The following is a 25,026-nucleotide window of genomic DNA, read 5'->3' as shown; positions in this document are numbered from 1 at the left end:
GTAGTGCACTAGAGTAGTGTACACAGATCTGGAGTAGTGCACTAGCTGTGCATAGAGATCTGGAGTAGTGCACTAGCTGAGCATAGAGATCTGGAGTAGTGCATTAGCTGAGCATAGAGATCTGGAGTAGTGCACTGGAGTAGTGCTCTAGCTGATCTGGAGTAGTGCACTGGCTGAGCATAAAAAATGAATGTCTCAACTCTTGTGATTTTAATTTACATCTCCAATCTTGACTCACTGATTTCATTGCTAAGCCTGGTCATGATGCACTTCTGAACACACATAGAATGACTTCCTTAAGCGATTCAAATATAAGATCTACATTTGTATCATCATCTTCAATGATGTGAACAACATTCATGGCATGGTCAGTTGACCGCAGATGTTTTGTTTCCTTCGCAAAACTTTGTTACGAGTAAACAAAACTAACTAACTAACGCAGGAAGTATGTTGGCTACTGAAAAAAACATTAATAATCTATATAGCCATTGTAATTTAATCGAAATACCGTTAAAAGCACTGTCACTTAATAAAGTCTTTTCCCCCGATTTGATGGGATCACTATTACTTGGTTGGTGCACATTCCATAGCACTGCTCAATTTCAATGCTATTAGTAAAGTCCTTGGAGTAACCTTTAGTAACTCCGACACATGCTATTGTTTTATCTTTTTGTAATGCTAATACCTTGGATTTGTCTTTTGTTCTTCCATATTGGCAAAGCATCAGAAATGAGCTGAATGAAAATACCATTTTTATATCCAGGTTGTGTTTTGGGTTGTAAGCTCTCTAAAAACACATTGGGAATATTAATGATAATAATAACTAGATGTACCGCAGAGCGGTACAAAATATGACCCACCCAGTCCAGCACATTTTTTCCACTAAAATAAATCACGCTGAAAGGCCTATATGATTCTAACTGTCTCACTAAATTGCATTATCCACACTCAATTCTCACTGGTATCTGCTAGACAACAAGTACCAAAACATGATTAGTTCATAGATTTCACATGTAAAATTCATTTTATACAATCTTGAGAAATTCTTGAATTGTGTGCATGTGTGCGTGTACACGTTTATGTGTGTGTGTGTGTGTGCGCGTGCGTGTTTGTGTGTTTGCCTGCGTATGTGTGTTTGTGCATGTGCATGCATGCGTACATATGTCTACTGTGTGAGTATGTGTCACACGTATGATTACTGTGAATGTATGTGTGTGCGTGTGTATCTGTTTATGCACATGTGTGCACATGTATACTGTCTGTCCCTCCTCTTTGCATCTATAGACTGTGTTGGTGATTTTTCTCTGGTTTCCTGTGTGTGTGTGTGTGTGTGTGTGTGTAGTCTCCACTCAGAATGACAAGTTGAGTTATGCTGCAGCGACTCTGAAGTCGGAGTCTGCTACTCCTACGTCTTCCAGCTCTACCTCGTCCCAGGTACGTCTACAAATCTCTCTGTCTCTCTCTCTCCTCTCTCTCTCTCGCTAGATTCCAGGTGACTTTTCAAAACCTGATTAGAATGTTATTCGTATAATAAAGATTTCAAATAATTTCCTTCCTTACCGAGAAGGCTCAGGATAAGTGGTTCCGCTTCTCTCGTTCCTGTTCTCTTGCAGGTATTTATTTCAGTTTCACAATGAGGGAAAAATCCAACCTCAAAGCGAAGCATTTATTCACTTAACTCATTGAATGCCAAGCTGTTTTCGGAAGCTTTGAGTACCAGCCATCTAGATTGTTGATGATTTTTGTACAGCCACAGCATATTCTGTGTTATAGCTTTGAACACATACAATGGCTCGTTTGAAAGGTGAGACTTTAAGCTCTCAGTGGGTGCAAACCGTGTATTTCTACACGCCTCTGTTCCTGAGAAATCCCAAGCTAAACAGTGGCTAGTTTTCATCAAAATCCCCGTTTTTTTTCTAGAAATGGAGATATTGCGTCTTTTATGAGTCACTATCACCGACATATTCGCCACTCTGGCAAGGGCGTGCCCTCTTGCAAGCGCGACTCGGCCTACCACCCACTCCGCTAGGCCCGGCTCGTGGTGGAGATGGAACGGTGTTCAGTCACTCACACACATGTTTTTGACCTGTCGTGGTCAGTCATCTTGTCTTAGTAGAAAGGTGGACTCATCCAGCGTTGTCTGGCGAAAACGCACCTGCTGCAATATCTTTTTCTTCGACTTTTTCATTTCTCCCTTCAGCACCTGAGAAGTGTTGCCTGCAAAGTTTCTGGGAAGAGATCTAACGAGACCTGCCACCTAGTGATAAACCCACTGATAGGCTAATCAGTGACTGATTCAAAACAAAGCGGCAACCATCAAAAGCCGAGTTAAGATCAAACGTCCAGATAAAATGTCCAGATCTTGTGTTTTAATGAGTTTTCGATCGTCATATATTTCATTTCCATTCATCACAGAGTTCCCAAAATCACATATAAGGTGTGTTAGAGTGTCTAGTTTCGTAATTAAAAAAAAACAAACTAAAAACGTAATATTACATTTTTGGCAGTTACGTTTTTGGCACTCAATGAGTGAAGTATTTTTAACAAAGAAACATGGGCACTCTGGTATTTTCTATTTTGCAAAGCTTCTCTTTTCCAATAAAACTCCTATAACATATCATCTCATATTCACAACAAGTTGAAAAATACAAAGCTGGGGGTTTGAGAGCATTCTACAAATTATCTCTGGATCGTTCCTAGGTTTTTGAAATATCATGGAATTTTAATAAAGTTTATTCCAGACATGGAAAGTCAGGGAATTTGATCTGAATTTGATTTTTGGGGCAAAGTCAGGGAATATCAGGGGATTTTGTTGTAGCAGTTTAAAATCTACTTGCCATTAATAAATATATTTCCAGGCAACATTGGTGTTTATCAGGATAATTATTAGCTTGTATCAATACTGTCTGCATGAGTGGTTGTGCTTAGCCCTACTTTGTTTTTTTTAATGCCCATTTACTAATTTCCAGCTCTAAAAAAACAGTCAACGATTCTTAGAACGCTATGAGTATTCCAGAGGTCAGAGGTCACTTCACTTTCCCTTTAGTGTAAATCCCTTTAGTGTATTGAATTATGCACCCTCTTGCCCTTTCCCATGTTGAAGCATTATGCCCCCTCTTGCCCTTTCCCATGTTGAAGCATTATGCTGCACCCTCTTGCCCTTTCCCATGTTGAAGCATTATGCTGCACCCTCTTGCCCTTTCCCATGTTGAAGCATTATGCCCCCTCTTGCCCTTTCCCATGTTGAAGCATTATGCCCCCTCTTGCCCTTTCCCATGTTGAAGAATGACTTGGGTGTGTGACCTCTGTGTGACTTTATTTTGTTTACTGTAATGAAACAGGAAGTCATGCACTACTGCGTGAATGTCCCTCTATATATGCCCCTCATATAATACCTCTCGTCCAATCAGATATTAAATATTTGCCCCTCATATAATGCCTCTCGTCCAATCAGATATTAAATATTTGCCCCTCATATAATGCCTCTCGTCCAATCAGATATTAAATATTTGCCCCTCATATAATGCCTCTCGTCCAATCAGATATTAAATATTTGCCCCTCATATAATGCCTCTCGTCCAATCAGATATTAAATATTTGCCCCTCATATAATGCCTCTCGTCCAATCAGATATTAAATATTTGCCCCTCATATAATGCCCCTTGTCTAATCTGATATTAAATATTTGCCCCTCATATAATGCCCCTCGTCTAATCTGATATTAAATAGTTGCCCCTCATATAATGCCCCTCGTCTAATCTGATATTAAATAGTTGTATAATTTTCTGTAGCCCCATCTGAGGTCACCATAGTAATGGCATTCAACAAGCGTCACATGAGGTGAAATGCACGCACCCTTCCTGTTTCCATGGTGATTTCTCACACTTCACACATAGCGATGGATGGAGACGCTCCTGTTCCCTGTACGCCGCACGCCGCAGTGTCCAGTGTTTCTGTGTCGTGGTGGTCACCAGGACGGCATCTGTACGCCGCAGTGTCCAGTGTTTCTGTGTCGTGGTGGTCACCAGGACGGCATCTGTACGCCGCAGTGTCCAGTGTTTCTGTGTCGTGGTGGTCACCAGGACGGCATCTGTACGCCGCAGTGTCCAGTGTTTCTGTGTCGTGGTGGTCACCAGGACGGCATCTGTACGCCGCAGTGTCCAGTGTTTCTGTGTCGTGGTGGTCACCAGGACGGCATCTGTACGCCGCAGTGTCCAGTGTTTCTGTGTCGTGGTGGTCACCAGGACGGCATTGTGTTAGCCAGAAACGGCCCTGTGGGTCTGCACTGGCTCATCAGGCCACTGATGGAGGTGATTTCACCTCTCCTGCCCCAGTCACTCTGATGGAGGTGATTTCACCTCTCCTGCCCCAGTCACTCTGATGGAGGTGATTTCACCTCTCCGGCCCCAATCACTCTGGGCCAGAGACCTTGCAGAGTGGCGTGGCCATAAATGGAGCACTTGTACTGGTTCAAATTGAATCCTCCAATGCACTCAATACTTTTCTTGATCAGTGCCTTTAACAACTCCGCCTTTGTTATCAAAAAATTTAAAAAATGAATGAAATGAAGGAATCCACATAAGTGATTGTTCCATGTCATTGGCACAGGCCTCCGGCTTGGATTAAGCATTTGAACTTCAGTTAGCAAAAAGAGTCAGAACTTCATCTTTCAAGAAGGTATTTGATGGACCTTACAGTATATGGATTTTCAGCCTACACAGCCTAAACTGACGATCACCGAGCGATCACTATTATCTTGAATTTCCCCTGGGGATCAGTAAAGTATCTATCTGTCTAAATCTCGCCAACCGCAAGATCTTTGTTCTTCTGTTGTTCTACAACTCAATGATGAGCTATTTCTCCAATGCCCAAATTAAGAGAATACGTTAGATACAGAAAGAAAAGAAGCCCTGTATAACTAAGTGGTTTTTTTATGCCTTGGTGATGTGTAAACATTTAATCTTGCGTGGTCCATTTTGCTCTGGTTAATTATGTGGTCAGTTATGCTCTGGTTAATTGCAGAGGCTGCATCACCATGACTAAGAACAACAACAGGGAAAGCAATGTGTGTCTTTGTTGTCTCACAAATGATTAGACAGACGACATGCATCACAGCATCCATCATGAACACATTCCTCATCTGGTCATCAGTGACCTAATAAGTCCAATCACTGTCTACTCAGTGAATAAATGAGCTAAATGAACCATTGCATGTATTCCAGCACCAGTTCAGTTGCTGCGTGCGATGTGGACTGATGTCATGTTTTGTGACTTGGCTCTTTTGTAACACACTCACTCTCTCTCTCTCTCTCTCTCTCTCTCTCTCTCTCTCTCTCTCTCTCTCTCTCTCTCTCTCTCTCTCTCTCTCTCTCTCTCTCTCTCTCTTCTTACTTTCTCTCTCTCTCTTTCTTTCTTTCTTCTCTCTCTCTCTCTCTCTCTCTCTTTCTTTCTCTCTCTCTCTCGCCTTGTCTTGTCTTGCCCTCTCTGTCTGTCTGTCTCTCTGTTTCTCTGCCTTGCTCTCTCCTGTTTCTGTCTCCTAGGTTCCAGTGAAGAGGAAGTTTGAGTTCAGCAAAGAGAGACAGGAGGCCCCTCCGCCTAAGAAGCCTAGTCCAGCTGGTTCCCCAGAGGCCAAGAGCAGCACCCCTAAACCCAAAGCCAGACCCAGCACAACAACACCCAGCCCCAAGGGTGAGGCATGGGGTGGCACTCACCCTCACACACTCACCCTCACCCTCACTCACGCTCACACACACTCACGCTCACTCACGCTCACTCACGCTCACACACACTCACCCTCACACACACACGCACACACACACTCACCCTCACCCTCACACACACACACACACACACACACACCACACACACACACACACACGTGTATTGTTTTATTCTTATTTTTATTATATTATTTATTTTCATTATGCTGCTCACTGACATTTCAAGCTGTGTTTTCTGACCTGTGAGTGTGTAGCCCTTTTGGATATCTGAACTGAACTGATCATGGTGTTGAGGTGTGTCAGACTGCAATATCCTGTCTGTTGTCTGTATTGTCAAATGAAACAAACTTGAAACTGTCTGCTTGCTTCTTCCTCAGCCTCGTCAGCACAGAAGCCCTCAGACAAGAGGGAGAGCTCAAGCAAAGCCGAACACAAGCCCAAACCTGAACCCAAAGCCCAGCCCAAGCCCAAGCCCAGCCCCAAGGTCCAGCCCTCCACACCTGCGCCCTTCAACCGCCTCCTGGAGGGCGTGGTGTTCGTCCTCAGCGGCTTCCAGAACCCGTTCCGGGGCGATCTGAGGGACAAGGCTCTGGCCATGGGCGCCAAGTACCGTCCCGACTGGACTCCGGACGCCACCCATCTCATGTGAGTGTATCGCAACTGGAGAAGCCATGCATACTATGCATCCTGATAAAGTGTGTATCGCAACTGGAGAAGGATACTATGCATCCTGATAAAGTTCCCTTGGCCCCACATAATCACATACCCCTCACCATACCTGGAGATTGACATGTGTATATTTCAGTTAGCCTAATAGCTGGCTTGATTTGCATTGAGAGGTGATCTTATGGATAGTACCCCCATGTCCATTTCCAAAAGATGATTTTTTATTCCTCTTTTTAGTCAACTTTCGCATGGGTGCGTAAACTTATTCTCACAACTGTAGGAGTGTGGAGAGCATTCCCTCATGATCGTTCTCTTATCTCATTTTCTAATGGTTGTCAGAAGTGCTGTCACTATCTTGGTTGAACTGCCACTTTGTTTTCTCCGACTGTTTGTTGTGACTGAAAATTACACTGCCACTTGTAAGACAATGTGGTAGAAACATAGAATCAGAAAAAGAAGTATTTTCATCTTTTAAAAAAAAAAAATATTAGACCCTTTTTAAATAATCAATGCAAACATCTTTATTTGCCATCACAGATTTCAAAATGGTTCTTATAATACTTTATGTTATAAGATATAATGTATGGATTGTGGTCTCGACTCTGGCTCTATGCATATACAAAGTTAACATTGTATTCCTTTAGTTGTGATATTCGTGATGGCCGTACTTTCTAGTTTTTGTGTTTGTCATTGTGTTTCTTTTTTTGCGTTGTGTTTGTTGTTGTGCTTTGGAGAATGTTTTCCTTTTGTAGTTTGGATTGTGTGTTTTCCAATGTTGTCATGATTGTGCGTGTTTTGTTTCAAACAGGCCTCGCAAAACATGCCTTAACACACCCATGACCGCTGTGTGTGTCATTGTTTTTGATGTGTTTTTAGATGTGCCTTTGCAAACACACCCAAATACAGTCAGGTGAAGTCAGCCGGTGGACTGATCGTCCGCAAGGAGTGGGTGCTGGACTGCCACAGCAGAAAACAGAACATCTCTTACAAACGGTATGGCTGAGGGTTAGGCCCGTTTCACATCTCTTACAAACGGTATGGATGAGGGTTAGGCCCGTTTCTCAGCGGGTGTGTGGCGTGAGCGTGTCAGCTGCGTGGCGTGTCCGTTTTTATTTCGCCTCCCATGGTAACAGATTAGAGCTTGCACACCAATTGAAAAAATATTATGTCCGCAACACTGCTTTTGACTCCCACTTATTTAATGCAACGTTTCGATCCCTGCTGGGTCTTCTTCAGGCAAAATGCAAAAAGACAGAAAACGCAGCACAGCATCGAGACGTTTCTGGTGTGCAAAGACATAGAAAACGTCACGCAGCCGTCACGCAACTGACACACAACACACATGGGTCATTCCACGCCAACTCAGCCAACCATGTACATGATTTTGCTGAAAAGCAGTGAAAATATGCCTTATGTTACCAAACAAGGGAATCTGAAGTTTCAGGTCAATATCTCAAACGGTTTGTCCATTTGAATTTCGGGTGCCACGGCCGTAATTGACACATTGGAATTTCACATTTTATCTTTTGCCATTTTTGGAAGCCCATAACGTCTGTTCTAATAGTGGTAGAAGGCTGGAAAGTGTGTGGTGTTTTTAATTGAATAGTGTCTTTAACTATTATCCAAGAAATTGTGGAAGCAGTGGCATAATTTTGTCATGGTCCTTTTGATCAAGTTTGTATTGGCGAGCACTGCGTCCATAGATGTCTGGCACACTGACACAACAGATGATGTTGAAATGGCACCCAACAGGGGATCTGTCTTTGTTATTTCCACTATTCTCATGCTTTATCATCACTAAATTCTCCCTGATCTACATTCTAGACTTCTGGAAACAATGTCCAAAATGGTGCATTATGAAGAATAAAATTCATATTATGGAGCTTCATAGTCAAAAATGTTATTTCATTAAAAGAAAGAACAAATACGTATCTTTATCTGGTATAAATCCCATTAGGATCATCAAGTGCCCACATGGTCATTTGGGGGTCCAAATATGGGGTTCCAAAAGAGTCACCTCTGCCGGAGAGGGTTTTTGGACCCCCATAAAACCCCCGCCAGTGGTACCATACACTTCAAATTCATTTTGGCAAGAGCAAGGTTCCCACATATAACAAATAATCCTGTTTAGAATAAATATGATCATTAATTGTGGTGATAAGGCCACTCAAAAAGTGAAAAATCACACATGCCATCAACATTTTTTAGGACTTTGGTGACCCACCTCTCACCCAAACAGTAAGGAATGTTGATTCTGCCTCCAGAATTGTGTAGTACAGACTACAATGAACTACCACACCAGTTTCCAGCCGTCTACCACTATTAGAACAGACGTTATGGGCTTCCAAAAATGGCAAAAGATGAAATGTGAAATTCCAATGTGTCAATTACGGCCGTGGCACCCGAAATTCAAATGGACGCCACGGGCAAACCGTTTGAGATATTGACCTGAAACTTCAGATTCCCTCGTTTGGTAACATAAGGCATTTTTTACCGCTTTTCAGCAAAATCTGAGAGGTACCATGTACATGATGCCCCGATTTTGGCTGTTTTCACTTGGAATGACCCACATGTCACGCTCCTGGTGTGAAACGGGCCTTACAGAGAAACACAATGGAATGTTGTAGGATGTAGTGAACAGTATATTTGATGTATTCAGTTTCTTCATTTTCAAAGTAGTATACAAAGTCACCAAGGTCCCTGACCAGTATATACTTTAAAGAGGCCATGCTGTCTTGTGTAGTTTGAACAATTGTATAAATCGATAAATGCCACCTGCTCCGTGATTAATGAATGTTTGTGTCACTGCTTATTTCATGCATTTAAATGAATAGCAGCAAGTTCTGTATGGAAGCTTTGAGCAGCTGCATCTCCTGAGGCATAAAAAAAAAAAGGTTTGGTTCCTGTTGGTTGTCAGTTGAAGCCATGGGTCGGTAGGGAATTTTTTTAGCTGTTTCTTGTGGAGAAATTGCGGGAGGAAGTGAAAATTGCAAAAATAGTTTTTTTTTTTTTATATTTAGGGCAATTAAGGTTAGTAAGACCAAAATCACACTGATAATCTTGATGCTTATTAAAAAAAGGATAATCAAAGGTAAACAGTAAGGATTACAGAAAATCAAAGTAGGCCTACTTTACTTGTGAAAATGCTTTGACTGAGGTAATTCACAAAGCAGTATAACCTTTCGTAGAACTGTCCAAAAAAGACAGTCACCTAAAGAGATGGCATCATGTCATATGTTTCAATACATTCATATATTTTGTAATTCATATTAACTTCATATCTTTTTAATAATTCATAGTCTGTGGTCTGCATAATTACTAATAGCCAAGTAAGTATCTAGTAATTTCATATTGATGTAAACTATTTGACTACACTTCTGTTTAATGTCATTACATTGGTGGTGTACGTCTAATTGACTGCCTGCCCCTTTAAGGACGTGAGAGTAGCCTAATTACATTTCTGAGTGGATTGGAAGGCTTGCATCTCACTGTGTTCGGCTATGAGTGTAAATCACTTTTTGCATAGTGCATTATGATATGTGGATGCAATTGGGAATGTCTTCTATGTCATTAGCTAAAATAAATGTTAAAAAAACAACTCGAATGAAATCATTCTTGGATCATAGAAGAGGTAAATGTCTTGCAATTTTAATAATTTCTATGATTTTGGTAGCACTACTCAAACTAAGCCCACAAGCTAGAAAACATGACATAAGCTAAAAGGACATATCCAGGTAAACGTTTGCCAATGGGTTGCATAGCCTACTCAAATGTCAGTAAACCAAGTAGGCCTTAATTACCTTACTTTCATAGCCTAGGTAGGTTAGCAACACCAGGTTGAGAGATGCAAGTAAGCAGATCATTAATGTTAGCCTTGTATTTATTGTCATCAAAACTGCAGAGGAACGAACACGTTAGGGCAGTCTTTGGTGTCATATGCAGAAGGTGCAGAAGTAAGTGTGCCATCTGGCTCAATATTCTGCGCGAGGGACTGTTGTGGTAGGTGAAATTTCACGGTGAAACTACGATGATTGGTCAAATTTGCGAAAAAGTTGCGGTGTTTGAACAAAATTGCGAGTGCCTTGGTAAGTGCCGAAAACAATCGTCTTCGTGAACAGCTGTGCATAGGCTACTTTGTAAAAGAGAGAATACGCTCATCCCTACATAACGCAAGGGGTAATTAATGTAATTATAGTTCGCCTTTTATTTGTGGATTTATTTAATGTAGCCTAGACTATTTAGTGTTATTTCTTCCCCAAGCTCATAAAATAAATTTGGGTCGCACATAAATTGACAGGGTCGGTCGGAAACCGGAACCCAAGAATTTTTTTTTTTTTATGCCTGAGGTTGTCTGTGGCAACAGAAATACATAACAAACAAACAAGAATATTGTTACAGATAAACCAGTTTCAAAGCAAATAGGATTTGCTCTTTCTTCCCCTTCAGATTTGATCTATGTGAGCACTGGAAGGGGAGGGGAGAGAGAGGGGCTGATGGGTGATTGGCTGTTGTGCTTGTGCATTCGGGGCTCTGCTCCCATTAAATTGTCAGTGACCCCCTGATTGTGCAATCGTCTCAGACCAGAGAAGAGGGGTCCTTTGAAGCTCTAAAGACACAGTGACCCAGAAAATCATAAATCACTTGACCAGACTAGTAATCACAATCATCTGAGAACTACGGTAAAGAGGGGTCCTGTGAAGCTCTAAAGACACAGTGACCCAGAAAATCATAAATCACTTGACCAGACTAGTAATGTAGACTAGTCATGTCTCTGGATCTTTTTCTCTTGCTTTGGCCATGTCACTCTATCAATCAACTCACTCTGGACATCTGAGAGTTTTATGTTGTTTAATTCATGCATTAGTACTGAAAGGCAGCAGAAAAAGTTCCTGTTTGTTTTTGCTTCAGCGATGATACACATTCCTTTCTGTGTGCACTGATTTATTTGACAGCTGCGTTTATCTGGTGTAACTTACAAGTTAGCTGGAGTGACCTTAGACCAGAGACTGGAAAAGTCTGAGGACTGTCTTGACAAGTGTCCTGAGAAATATCTTGAGGATATAACAAACAGATATAATAACAAATATAATTTCTTACATTCAATGACTAAATAAAATTTACTAGGAAGGAATACCTAGTAGGCCTCTACACAGCTTCAAATAAATCTGAAAAGGTTGTTGGTCTTCTTTTAAAGATTAACTCTATGTGGTTAGACAAATACTAATTATACAAGTAAGTGGCCTTAAATAGTGTCAGACAGCAAAGGATTAGCCTCGTCATGTCATGTCCGATTAGTCCAGCAGCTCCCATAGGGCATCACTAGATTAAGTTACTTACAGCTGCCTGATAACATGCGCCACCTCCCTACACACACACACACATACAGACACACACTCTCTCTCTCTCTCTCTCACACACACACACACACACACACACACACACACACAACACACACGATGACGCCATCTCCATATTCCCAGCAGCCATTGGCTAGCAATTCAATTCAATAGCCATGTCCAGCAGACGAAGCAGTACTTCCATATGTCGATAGACGTCAGAACAACAAGGTCAGCAAAAATAACTACATTTGAGCTTGTTCTACCTCAACAGACAGAATGGTCAGAAAAGCTTTGGACCTGAATGTCAATGCACCATTTAGAGATGACTTTGCACCAGAGATGACTTTGCACCATTTAGAAATGACTTTGCAGCCAATAATCTCCTGTCTCAACATATTTCTATAATTCAAAAGTCTTTTCCTTGTATGGTATGCACAGTGTATTTCCAATAGCCCAAACTATAGGCTAGTATTCACGGCCAGTAGTATCCAATAACCCAAATATAGGCTAGTATTTACGGCCAGTAGTATGCATGTGTATACATGTAGGCTAGTATTACGGCCAGTAGTACTATATGCATGTACTTATAGGCTAGTATTTACGCCAGTAGTATGCATGTACTTCAGGGATTATGAGCGATTAGATCAGGCCAGGCTGAGCCATTGTTTTGCTCTGTAGCATGTTTGTTCTGGGCTCGGAAACACAATGGCGCATTAGGCCAGAGATGAGCACTGACTCGGCTCTGTTAGGTTGCTGCTCAACATGCCGAGCTTCCTCTGTCTGCAGCCTCTTTTGTTCTGCAGCCTCTTTTGTCTCCTGTTGTTCTTTGCTCTCGTTTGTGAAGCCCCCGCCCGACCGCACTTTGGGCATCTCCGCTCCACCCACCCCCCACCCCCTTGCCACTTTCATCAGACGCACAGTCCGTTCTGTTTGTTACCCACTCTTGCTCGCCCCCCCCCCCCCCCATCTTTCTTTCTTTCTTTCTTTCTTTTTCTCGCTCTCTCTCCGTCTACAACATGCTGGCTTGTTCTCATCTACACATTCTCGGTTCTCCTTGTATGTCTCTTGCTCGTCCCCACCCCCACCCTCCCCCACCTCCACCCTCCCCCTCCCCCACCCTCCCCCCTCCCCCACCTCCACCCTCCTCCACCCTCCCCCACCTCCCCCACCCTCCCCCACCTCCACCCTCCCCCTTTGTTCCACTACTTGGATTGTGTTGCTCTGATGATGATGTATTCCGTATTTAAAAGCTGCATCTGCTATGGGTAATTAAGCCTTCCACTTCCTTTGAACATGACCAGCATTTATTCATTCATGCAAGTACCGGCACACACACACACACACACACACTTAATCACATTCACACAGACAGCCACTTGTTGCTGCATCTGGACTAACATGTATGGTTTTTCTGTAGTATGTCTCTTTTTACAAGTGGTATGTTGCTCTCATCTGCTAATCAACCCACCATCGTTCCAAACACAAACAGGAGCAGAGAAGAGATAACATGGCAAATTGAGCCCTTAAGTGCAGTGGAGGAAGGGGAACGTAATGGGAAGCACAAACGAGTAGCACGTTGGATAGCGTAGCAGACGCTGTCGCACGCGCAGCCTTGAGTGGCGTAAGGCCCTGGTGAGCCGCGTGGTGAACGCCACAAGGAGCTCCGTCTCGTTTGTCCAGACATGTTGTGCAGATGCCTGTACGTACTGTACGTATGCAGCCACTTCAACCCCTCCTCCTCTCTCTCTCTCTCTCTCTCTCTCTCTCTCTCCCTCTCTCCCTCTCTCTCTCCCTCCCTCTCTCTCTCTCTCTCTCCCTCCCTCTCTCCCTCCCTCTCTCTCTCTCTCTCTCCCCCCTCTCTCTCTCCCTCTCTCTCTCTCTCTCTCTCTCTCTCTCTCTCTCTCTCTCCTTTTCCCCTCACCTCTTCTGTGCTTCTCTTCCTTCCCCAGGTATCTGATGGACGGTGCCGAGTCGAGCTCGGACGGGAGTGACCTGGAGGACGAAGAGAGCGAGGAAGAGCCCGTTACCGTGGTGAGACTTAGTTCAGAGGAAGAGCCCGTTACCGTGGTGAGACTTAGTTCAGAGGAAGAGCCCGTTACCGTGGTGAGACTTAGTTCAGAGGAAGAGCCCGTTACCGTGGTGAGACAGACAGAGGAGGACATCAAGCTCTCTTAGCTCAGAGGAGGACATCAAGCTCTCTTAGCTCAGAGGAGGACATCAAGCTCTCTTAGCTCAGAGCAGGACATCAAGCTCTCTTAGCTCAGAGGAGGACATCAAGCTCTCTTAGCTCAGAGGAAGAGCCAGTTAAAGTGGTGAGACAGACAGAGGAGGACATCAAGCTCTCTTAGCTCAGAGGAGGACATCAAGCTCTCTTAGCTCAGAGCAGGACATCAAGCTCTCTTAGCTCAGAGGAGGACATCAAGCTCTCTTAGCTCAGAGGGCAGCTGAGCAGGGCCATCGAAGGAAAACGCATAAGCAGCGGTGGCAGGCGCGTGTGTGTGTGTGTGTGTGTGTGTGTGTGTGTGTGTGTGTGTGTGTGTGCATGCGCTGGAGGGTGGGGTGGTTGGAGGGTTTAATGTCAAAGGGATTGGAAATGTACAAGCCCAGCTGCCAGTGTGTGTGTGTGTGTGTGTGTGTACTAGGGCTGGGCGATATGGCTGAAAACTGTATCACGATATAACTATTTCATATCAGTCAATATCGATAATTATTGATTTTTTTAAAAATCTATTTCAGATAAGGACCAGAAAAAAAAAGTTACATTTAAACACTTTTATTTTAAACTTAACCTCCTCTGATTTTAATCACCTCAGTTATCAATCAAAGCAAACAGGGAAAAGAAAACAACACAATCATAAAAAACACTCAAATAAATAAATGTGCACATAAGTCTGAATGAAAAGCAGCACTGGTTGAAGCCTGGTAATATTGTAAACAAAGTAGCTTAATTTGCTAGTTTATCATAGTCTACTGGTTAAACTGTTCAGTTTCCCCATGTGTGTTTAAGTTTCAAATTAATACTTTTTGTCTTTGGGACAGGCCCGTTTGAGTCTTGGAAAATACTTTTCCATTTGCATCGGGACTGAGATGATTAGAACTTAGCAGTCAATTTGAATGCAACAGTTTTGGACAAATTTGTGCAGCGTGCTAATGATGCTAACCGGATTTAATAGCAATTTAGCCAGTCGTCTTGCACGATTGTGAATGGTTGGATTACGTGTGCATGCTGAGGAGGGATGCGCCTGTTGAGAGGGAGAGAGAGAGTGCACGGGGCAAGGACTCATTGAGAGTCTGTGTTGAGGTAGGCCTACTTCTATTGCCTACTCTGGTAGAGTTGCACATACTAGCTACAATGCAAGATATATTTAGCCGGAAAACGTAAGGTAGGAGGTATGTGTTGCTTTTAATTATCGAATGTTCTAACGAACGTATTTTTTATTGATATCGATTGCATGTCTATTGTGATACATATCGCTATCGTTTTATTGCCCAGCCCTAGTGTGTACACACCTGTGTTCTCTTGGAAATGTACGAGCCCAGCTGCCAGTGTGTGTGTGTGTGTGTGTGTGTGTGTGTGTGTGTGTGTACACACCTGTATTCTCTTGGAAATGTACGAGCCCAGCTGCCAGTGTGTGTGTGTGTGTGTGTGTACACACCTGTATTCTCTTGGAAATGTACGAGCCCAGCTGCCTGTGTGTGTGTGTGTACACACCTGTATTCTCTGGGAAATGTACGAGCCCAGCTGCCAGTGTGTGTGTGTGTGTCATCATCTCCGTGCTCTTTTGCCTCCCAGCGGAAGACTCCGGAAAAGAGGAATGCCACGCCACAGAAGCAAGCAGTGGAGGAGGAGGTGAAGGAGGAGGATGAGTACGGGGGCTCCACTGATGCTGATGAGCCAGGTGAGAGAACACAGTCAGGAACCACACACACACACACACACACACACACACACACACTCCAGTTCTCATTTCTTCATCACAGCAACATAGAGCATTTATGTGGGTGGGCACACACACACACACACACATTCGTAAAGCGGTCATGACTACATGTGATTAGCTTAGTAGAGCCAGTACCTTTTTTATGAGCCATTCTCCAAAGGCCCATGTAAGCACAATCACACGTGTTCAACACACACACACACACTCCCTCTAGCTTTGCAGGTGTATCCTGCATCTTAGGAGTAAGGTTCTGCAGATAACATGTAGTCTGTAGACATTGTTATGAATTAGAAGTTAGACTTGTGTGTAATGGAGTGTAATACAGACATTGTAACTGCGTCCACTATGCTGGACCTGCTTGTGTTGACTTGGCACCATACACTGTCAGCTAACCAACCACTGTGTGTGTGTGTGTGTGTGTGTGTGTCCGCTAACACATACACACACACACACACACACAGATACGTGAGATCTGACCTTAGTAGGCTGTGGTGTAGACTAGAGTATAGTTTAATGTTTTAGGCCCTTCGAGAGAGATTTCTATTCCTCGCTGTGGGAGTAGTAGGCCTGACGAGTGGAAGAGCACACACCTCCACGGCCAGCAGGGGGGGACGGCGAGCAGAATCCAACTGAAGAGGGGGGGGTGCAGGATGGGAGGCTCAAGCTGCGCTCCTTAATCAGGCAGAGAGGGGGGGAGGGCACGCTGGGCAGATGGGGCGCACTCGAGCAACTGATGGAGGGATGGAGGGATGCAGACAGGAGGAAAAGAGCAGAGGAAAGAGAGTTTGCACTGCCAGATGAGAAGAAGGAAAGAAAGAGCATCTGCCCCCCCCATCTTCCTCACCCTCATCCCCAGGGGCTGCTGCTGGTCCATTATCTTCCTCATCCTCATCCCCAGGGGCTGCTGCTGGTCCGTGCTTCTCACTTGTTATTCATGATGTCCAGAGTTGTTTCAAATGCAGCAGCTCTGATTAGGCATAAAAAAAAAAAGGTTTGGTTCCTGTTGGTTGTCAGTTGAGGCCATGGGTTGGTAGGGATTTATTTATTTATTTATTTTTTTTCCCAGTGGCAGTAAGGGTAGAAAATCAGTCCCTCCAGGATTTCACGAGTTTTTTTTGAGACTGTTTCGACCTAAAATGCCTGGATGGAAGTTTTTCGGTGTTTTTAGCTGTTTCTTGTGGAGAAATTGCGGGAGGAAGTGAAAATTGCAAAAATAGTTGCGATTTTTTTTTTTTTTTTTTTTTTTTTTTTTTTTTTTTTTTTTTTTTTTTTACATTTAGGGCAATTAAGGTTAGTAAGACCAAAATCACACTGATAATCTTGATGCTTATTAAAAAAGGATAATCAAAGGTAAACAGTAAGGATTACAGAAAATCAAAGTAGGCCTACTTTATTTGTGAAAATGCTTTGAGTGAGGTAATTCACAAAGCAGTATAACCTTTCGTAGAATTGTCCAAAAAAGACAGTCACCTAAAGAGATGGCAACATGTCATATGTTTCAATACATTCATATATTTTGTAATTCATATTAACTTCATATCTTTTTAATAATTCATAGTCTGTGGCCTGCATAATTACTAATAGCCAAGTAAGTATCTAGTAATTTCATATTGATGTAAACTATTTGACTACACTTCTGTTTAATGTCATTACATTGGTGGTGTACGTCTAATTGACTGCCTGCCCCTTTAAGGACGTGAGAGTAGCCTAATTACATTTCTGAGTGGATTGGAAGGCTTGCATCTCACTGTGTTCAGCTAGGAGTGTAAATCACTTTTTGCATAGTGCATTACGATATGTGGATGCAATTGGGAATGTCTTCTATGTCATTAGTTAAAATAAATGTTAAAAAAACAACTCGAATGAAATCATTCTTGGATCATAGAAGAGGTACTGTAAATGTCTTGCAATTTTATTCATTTCTATGATTTTGGTAGCACTACTCAAACTAAGCCCACAAGCTAGCAAACATGACATAAGCTAAAAGGACATATCCAGGTAAACGTTTGCCAATGGGTTGCATAGCCTACTCAAATGTCAGTAAACCAAGTAGGCCTTAATTAACTTACTTTCATAGCCTAGGTAGGTTAGCAACACCAGGTTGAGAGATGCAAGTAAGCAGATCATTAACGTTAGCATTCTATTTATTGTCATCAAAACTGCAGAGGAACGAACACGTTAGGGCAGTCTTTGGTGTCATATGCAGAAGGTGCAGAAGTAAGTGTGCCATCTGGCTCAATATTCTGCACGAGGGACTGTTGTGGTAGGTGAAATTTCACGGTGAAACTACGATGATTGGTCAAATTTGCGAAAAAGTTGCGGTGTTTGGACAAAATTGCGAGTGCCTTGGTAAGTGCCGAAAACAATCGTCTTCGTGAACAGCTGTGCATAGGCTACTTTGTAAAAGAGAGAATACGCTCATCCCTACATAACGCAAGGGGTAATTAATGTAATTATAGTTCGCCTTTTATTTGTGGATTTATTTAATGTAGCCTAGACTATTTAGTGTTATTTCTTCCCCAAGCTCATAAAATAAATTTGGGTCGCACATAAGTTGCCAGGGTCGGTCAGAAACCGGAACCCAAGAAAAAAAATGTTTATGCCTTAGACAGCAGCAGCAGCAGCAGCTGCCTCATTCAGGTGCCATTCCTCTATAGGACCCTGGATTCATGGATTGTAGGACGTTCTGCAATGCGGAGTTGCTTGTTTAAGTTTTCTTAAGGTGTGTGTGTGTGTGGGAGAGAGTGTGTGTGATTTGAAGTTGGTGTGTGTGAGAGAGAGAGAGTTTGGTCATTAGTGTGTGTGTGTGTGTGTGTGTGTGTGAGAAAGAGAGTTTGGTCATTAGTGTGTGTGTGATCTTGTTGGTTATTGTGTGTTCACGTGTGTGAATGGTTGTCCTTTACTCCCAGCTCCCATCATAAGCAGTTTAATGGGAGACCAAGCAAGGAGAGGGTGAGCACATGCTTAACACAGTCAAGTCTTTGCGCAGCTGCGGTGGATAGAGATGAGGGCTGGTGGGGAGGATTACAGTGGAGCATGTTGTGGCTGGGGTCAGGAAACCGCTCATTCAAATCAATCAGCGAGGAAGGACTTGGCCATGTTTTTCATTTGTATGTAAATGAAAAGGTCCAAAGTGCGTGTGCGTGTGTGTGTGTGTGTGTGTGCATGCACGGCTGCACGCATAGCTCCAGTCACAAGTTTGAACACTCTTATGGGTCTTTCTTTTTCTGACTATTGCTGGTTATGCATAGACATGAAGCTAAATGTTTTGTATTTTTGGACTTTTCACACTTTTGGCATTCTCTCACCCAGTCACAGGGAAAGGTCTGGTCCCTGTACATGTTGAGCACTTGTTAGCTGCGTTTCGTTCACTTTTCTTTTGTTTACTACCTATATAAACCCCCACGTGTGTGATACCAGTTTTGTTCTACAATATAAAATAGCCAGAAAAAGATTATTTTATTTTGTCACATCACGTCATACTGGAAGCATATAGTGTCAGGCTGTGACAAATTATTATTTTGATAGTCAATAAATCTGTTGATTATTTTCTCTGTTAATCAAGTTGTTGTTTGTTGTTGTTGGCTTAGATAAAAACAGTTTGCAGAGCGTTTCCCAAAGCCCACAAATATGTTTTCAAATACCCAGTTTAGTCCTCTCACCAAACATATTTAAATTACTGTCAGTGGATTTAGGTTTAGGTAAGTTTTAGGATCACCTATAAAGTAGTTTCCTTAACGAATGACCCAAACTGATTAACAATTACCAAAATACGTGTCTATTAATTTAATAGGCAACAACTAATCGATTAATAGTTGTAGCCCTACTATAGTGTAAATTGTATATTCCGTAATGAAGCAGAAATAAATCAACCTTCTCAAAAGATGGGCTTCTCTTCTTGTTAGTCGTGCGGCACTAGTTGTTAGTCGTGCGGCACTAGTTGTTTGGCCGTTATTGATATTTCATTGTGTCTGTTTGTTTTTTTTAGATAATGACGCGGAGTCTGGCATGGACACAGAGGATGAACTAAAGAGGTAATTGCATATCCATAAACACTCCTAATGCAGTCCATTAACTATACTCATTACCATACTCATAATACAGTCAATTCGATATTCTGTGGTGGCCTTTAACCGGAGTTTACAGTATGTTATCCAAAGGGGTGCAGAAGACCGCATATAACTGGGAGGTCTACATATAGAACTTAGGAACTTTTAATTATACTGCTGTATGGATGTAGACTGAATAATGGTATAATGTGTGCAAATGTGTGAGTGAATTTGAGGCATTATTATATAAAGTGCTTGGAAGAGAAGAAAAGTAGTATGTATGTGTATATATCTATCTAATGTTGTGTCTCGGGGGGTGTTCAGGGTGGAAACGGAGAGCCATCACAAGAAAAAAAGGAGGGATGAGAAGTGTCAGGGTGGAGGACAGGAGGACCCTTACGGAGGATCAACAGATGAGAATACAGACGCAGAGGAGGAAGTGGACAAGCCCATCCCTGACCTCCCAGGTGTGCTCTTCAAACACAATCAATAGAATGGTGTGAGCCTGCATGTGTGTGCAGTTGTTATGTGTGTGTGTGTGTGTCTGTCTGTCTGTCTGTCTTTTGTTTTTTTTCTGAAAATTGAAAACACAGATGTTGCCTGTTCAAACCAAACCATTTGAGTGTTCAACATTTAGCCCAAGCCTTCTGCCTGTGTTGCCCATGGTGTGTCCTTGGGTGTGCTGTCAGTAAACGCCTGTCTTTCTGACTTCTGTTCTTCAGATTACCTGAAGGGGAGGCACCTCTACCTTTACGGCAAGTTCCCCCAGAACGAGAGACGCCTGCTCCAGCGCTACATCATCGCCTTCAACGGGTGAGTGTGTGACGGAGACCCTACTGCCACCACTGAAGCTCTTAGCCAACAGCACTGACGGCTCTGCAGCCACACGCCTGGTTATTAACCAGTAGCTACAACACATGGCATCCTATGAGAGCTACAGCACATGGCATCCTATGAGAGCTACAACACATGGCATCCTATGAGAGATACAGCACATGGCATCCTATGAGAGCTACAACACATGGCATCCTATGAGAGATACAGCACATGGCATCCTATGAGAGCTACAGCACATGGCATCCTATGAGAGCTACAGCATCTTATGGGGAGAGAAATGGAACAAATGATCACTACAGTGATTCAGTCTCTTGACTATTCTTCTTTTTTGTTCTCTCTCCCTCTCCCTCTCTCTCTCCCTCTCTCTCTCTCTCTCTCTCTCTCTCCCTCTCTCTCTCCCTCTGTCTCTCTCTCTCTCTCCCTCTGTCTCTCTCTCTCTCTCTCCCTCTGTCTCTCCCTCTGTCTCTCTCTCTGTCTCTCTCCCTCTCCCTCTCTCTCTCTCTCTCTCTCTCTCCCTCTGTCTCTCTCTCTCTCTCCCTCTGTCTCTCTCTCTCTCTCCCTCTGTCTCTCTCTCTCTCCCTCTCTCTCTCCCTCTGTCTCTCTCTCTCTCTCTCTCCCTCTGTCTCTCTCTCTCTCTCTCTCCCTCTGTCTCTCTCTCTGTCTCTCCCTCTCTCTCTCTCCCTCTCTCCCTCTCTCTCGTGTAGAACACTTGAGGACTACATGAGTGACAAGGTGCAGTTCGTCATCACCAGTGAGGGTTGGCATGACTCTTTTGAGGACGTAAGTTTGCGCGAGGACACCTGGTGCATAACTGAAGCGTTACATTTCGCAGGCTACTCTGGTTTCACATCAGACCCCAGAAAGGTCTGGCCGATCAGCGACGACAGGGGATGATGCTGTAGTTTCCAAATCCAAAGTGGCTTGTGGTAAATGTTCAAACATCAAAAATTGCAGTCTGAAGAATGTGTCTATTCATTTCCAGCAAATGTAGATCTACATACAGTGTTTCCTGACTACAAACTGACAGTATTATTGGCAAAGTTTACACTATGTAGGAAGTATCGTTAGGAATACCTAATCAATGTGTTTGGTTTCCAAGGGGTGTAACCAGCGGAACTAAACTTAAAGGATCACACCAACTTTTTTTAGAAATTAGCTTATTTGCTAATTTCGGATGTTTTTTGTTGCGACCTACAGGATTCACATATTTCGTTGGTCTGATTGGTTAGGTCTATCCAATTGCGTGCAGAGGCATTTTTTCCCCTGTATCAGTTAAAACGCCCCATAATCAAATCCTTATGCACCAGACTCATGTTCTGAATAGAGTCCTGGCTATGCCAAGCTAGCTTACCCAGGCTACATGTTGTTGCACCAATACCAGACTCGTATTCTGAATAGAGTCCTGGCTATGCCAAGCTAGCTCACCCAGGCCACATGTTGTACTTTTTCAGAACCTCATTAGTGCAGCTTAGTGTTTGTGTAACCTGCTAGCCCCAGCAGTTAGTATTGTTAGTTAGTAATTCTCATCTCTCTCTCTGTCTCTTTTCTGTCTTTCTTTCTTTATTTCTCTTTCTATCTCTCTGTTTCTCTCTCTCTCTCTCTCTCTTTCTGTTTCTCTCTCTCTCAGGCACTGATGGAAAATGCCAACTTGAGTTTTGTAAAGCCTAAATGGATCTTTGCCATTAACGAGCGACAAAAGCTGCTCCCTCATCAGCCTTACGCAGTGGTGCCGGTCTAAACAACTGACTGCACCAAACGACCGACCGACAGACAGACAGACAGACAGACACAGACCCCCACAATCCCCCAATCCTGTGCATTGGAGCTTTGAGTCTCTTCTCTCCACCAGCCCTCTGACCCAGGGTCAGTTAGCCCGGTCCAACCACAGCAGACCTCATCTGCATGGAAATTAATCTCAGTTCCATCGTGCCCACCCAAAGGTGACTCTAGCCGTTAGCATTTAACTCAACAGTTAGCAGTCAGCCTGCCTACCTATGCCTTGCTCAGGGTCTATGCAAAGAACAAGAATCTACTATTTCCTCAGTACGTCAGATTTGGTTTAAACATTACAAAGTGCCAGTGACGTTGAAGAGAGATGGAAATGCAAGAAGATGTTTTGCCCCTCCAGAATGCTACCTGTTTTTGGACCGATGGAAGTCCACAACTAGTGAGAATCTCAGGTTTATGAGCTCCTCTTCTTCAATGCAGCCCTGGGGGAAAAAACAACCTCTGATTCTTGAAACAAGGAGCAGGGAGAACTGCCAACTTCCTGCATCTTGTGTGGAACAATTTTTTTATGTCCTGTAACACACAGTGATATTATAGAGATCTAGTTACCGTTAAAATACTAGATAGTGTTATTGTAGACCAGACTGCTTAAAAAGACCTTTTGAAGAACGCTCAGATGAATTTGCGTCATGTGAGCGGTTGCATTTTCTTGTTCAGTTTACAGATTATTCTTTTGAATGTTTATGCGGTCACAATAAAGCAACTAAATTTGAAGTGCAGACTATTACCATATTGTATGTTGTAAGTCAAACAAAGCACCTACATGCCATCTCCATCGCATTGCGACTGCGTTGCCATCATTCTATCATTTTTAACTGAATGAATTTAATACTTTTGGCTTATTTAATGGCAATAAAGGATGGATTCAGGCTAGTGTAAATCATTTGTTACTTTTCTGTCTGTTTAGTGGGAAGATGTTTCTGTTTGTAGCTTTTGTGTGTGTTTAGTGTGAAGATGTTTCTGTTTGTAGCTCTTGTGTGTGTGTGTGCCTTGTGTGCTTACTGTATCTTGTGTGTGTGTGTGCCTTGTGTGCTTACTGTATCTTGTGTGTGTGTGTGCCTTGTGTGCTTACTGTAGTTTGTGTATTTGCCATATTTTTGCCACTGGTTTTAATATTAAAAACTGTCTTTTAAATTGCTTTGTTAGAGGTGTTCTGAGATTATGTGTTCTCATGTTTAAATGTGTCTTCCCCTCTGCACAGAGCATGTCGATTCTCCTCACTCAAGCAGGACTATAGCAATAAAGAGTGGAAGCAGAGAGAGCTGGTAAAACTAGACTCCTTCAGTTTGGGAGGAGATTCTAGGTGGCCGTGTTCAGGCTGGAAGAGTAGAGGTGCAGAATGGATTTATTGCTGATTCATTACCCTGTGAAATCATTTTTCTTAACCTTCTTTGACTGTGTAGCCACTCTTTAAAATCTTGTTGTGAACCCGTATGCATTGATGTTGCTTTTTAGCAATCTATACCCCCCCCCAAAAAAAAAAAAATCATCAGTGGACCAAAAAAATGCATGCTTATTTTGAGCAACAGAACTAGATATAAACTAATAACTATATAAACTAGTTCACTAGATATGAACTAATAGCTGGATGGTTTTCTTTCAACCTAGGGTAATAGTTTATGCATATGAACACCCATGGAAGGCACGGCGTGGTGAACTCTCCGTTTGATCTTTCTCAGCATCAATTCTTGAGCATCATTATGACCGCAGCTAGCGTAGCGGTCATGTAGAGATTGTCAAAGGTTTTTTTTCTTTGACCTGTCATCAACTTCCTACATGTTTGGTCAACAATTCCCGGGACCCCGAAACACGAGGGCACAGGAAGCTTGGTGGTCATGTAGCCCCACTAGATTTTTACGGGAAAATGCTGTTTGGTCCTCTGGAGGTATGCCAAGTTTTGTGGAAATCTGTCCATAGTGGGGTCATACAATAAATGAATTTACAGTATACATTTAGTGACTCATTGTGTAGATGGTGGTGTTGAGCGAAGGCTGGGTGATAGAGTTGATGTTAAAATGTACTTTCTGCTGAGATAAAAAAAAAAAAACATTCACGCACATACCCCCACCCCACCTACATACACACACACACACACACAAATTCACAAGTGTGGTTTATTTTTGCAGAGAGAATGTGCAGGATTTAGTGGCCCAAAAAGTTGAAAACGGCAGATTTCACTGAATAACTAGAGATTGCAAAAAGAAAAAATTATATATATATATATATATTAGAGATGCACCGATATGGAATTTTAGGTCCAATATTTATTGGTTTGTTGTGGCCGATACCAATGCGATAATCGATAATATTATATTGTGAAAAGTGATTTGGGGAAAGCATTTAATAAGCATAATTTTATTGCAGTAATTTTACCTACCACCAAATGATGGACAGAACTCATAATAGTCCTCAATAGTGCGGCAGTCAACAACAGTAGCCTAGCCCTACAGTATGTGTGGCTCCTTTAAGTGAATTGACGTCAGTGAATAGCGAGTGAGTGGCTAGAGAGTATGAATCGTTTTAATTTAGGACTAAACGCTCATAAACGGCTCAGCTGGGAATAAGCTACAGTATAGTGACCAAATCAGAGTTTGTGAGGGAAACTTATGGTTAGTTTCAACTGAATAAAGCTGCAACTCCTCAGACTGTATCTTATGTCCGTCTACTCTGTTGCGCACAACCTGCT

The 25,026-nt window shown here is 42.8% G+C and overlaps 1 protein-coding gene across 2 annotated transcripts in view; it reads left to right on the top strand.

The window, feature by feature from the left end:
• xrcc1 (X-ray repair complementing defective repair in Chinese hamster cells 1) overlaps window positions 1–23,209 on the top strand; it is a 29,998-nt gene extending 6,789 nt beyond the window's left edge. Inside the window, exons 7-17 of one of the 2 annotated variants that reach the window (XM_042108130.1) lie at window positions 1,343–1,434; window positions 5,541–5,688; window positions 6,098–6,365; window positions 7,263–7,379; window positions 13,675–13,756; window positions 15,519–15,624; window positions 19,655–19,700; window positions 20,040–20,182; window positions 20,438–20,528; window positions 21,257–21,332; window positions 22,180–23,209. In XM_042108130.1, coding sequence (XP_041964064.1) covers window positions 1,343–1,434; window positions 5,541–5,688; window positions 6,098–6,365; window positions 7,263–7,379; window positions 13,675–13,756; window positions 15,519–15,624; window positions 19,655–19,700; window positions 20,040–20,182; window positions 20,438–20,528; window positions 21,257–21,332; window positions 22,180–22,290 — 1,280 coding nt within the window. In that variant the 3' untranslated portion in view covers window positions 22,291–23,209. Of the gene's footprint in view, window positions 1–1,342; window positions 1,435–5,540; window positions 5,689–6,097; window positions 6,366–7,262; window positions 7,380–13,674; window positions 13,793–15,518; window positions 15,625–19,654; window positions 19,701–20,039; window positions 20,183–20,437; window positions 20,529–21,256; window positions 21,333–22,179 lie in introns of both variants that reach the window. The other variant, XM_042108129.1, reaches the window with a different exon arrangement.
• Window positions 23,210–25,026: the final 1,817 nt, after the last annotated feature.

This window comes from Alosa sapidissima, chromosome 10 (assembly GCF_018492685.1).
Source record: "Alosa sapidissima isolate fAloSap1 chromosome 10, fAloSap1.pri, whole genome shotgun sequence".
NCBI lineage: Eukaryota > Metazoa > Chordata > Actinopteri > Clupeiformes > Clupeidae > Alosa > Alosa sapidissima.
Note: the sequence above shows the minus strand (reverse complement) of the source record. Positions and strands in the feature narration are given on the sequence as shown.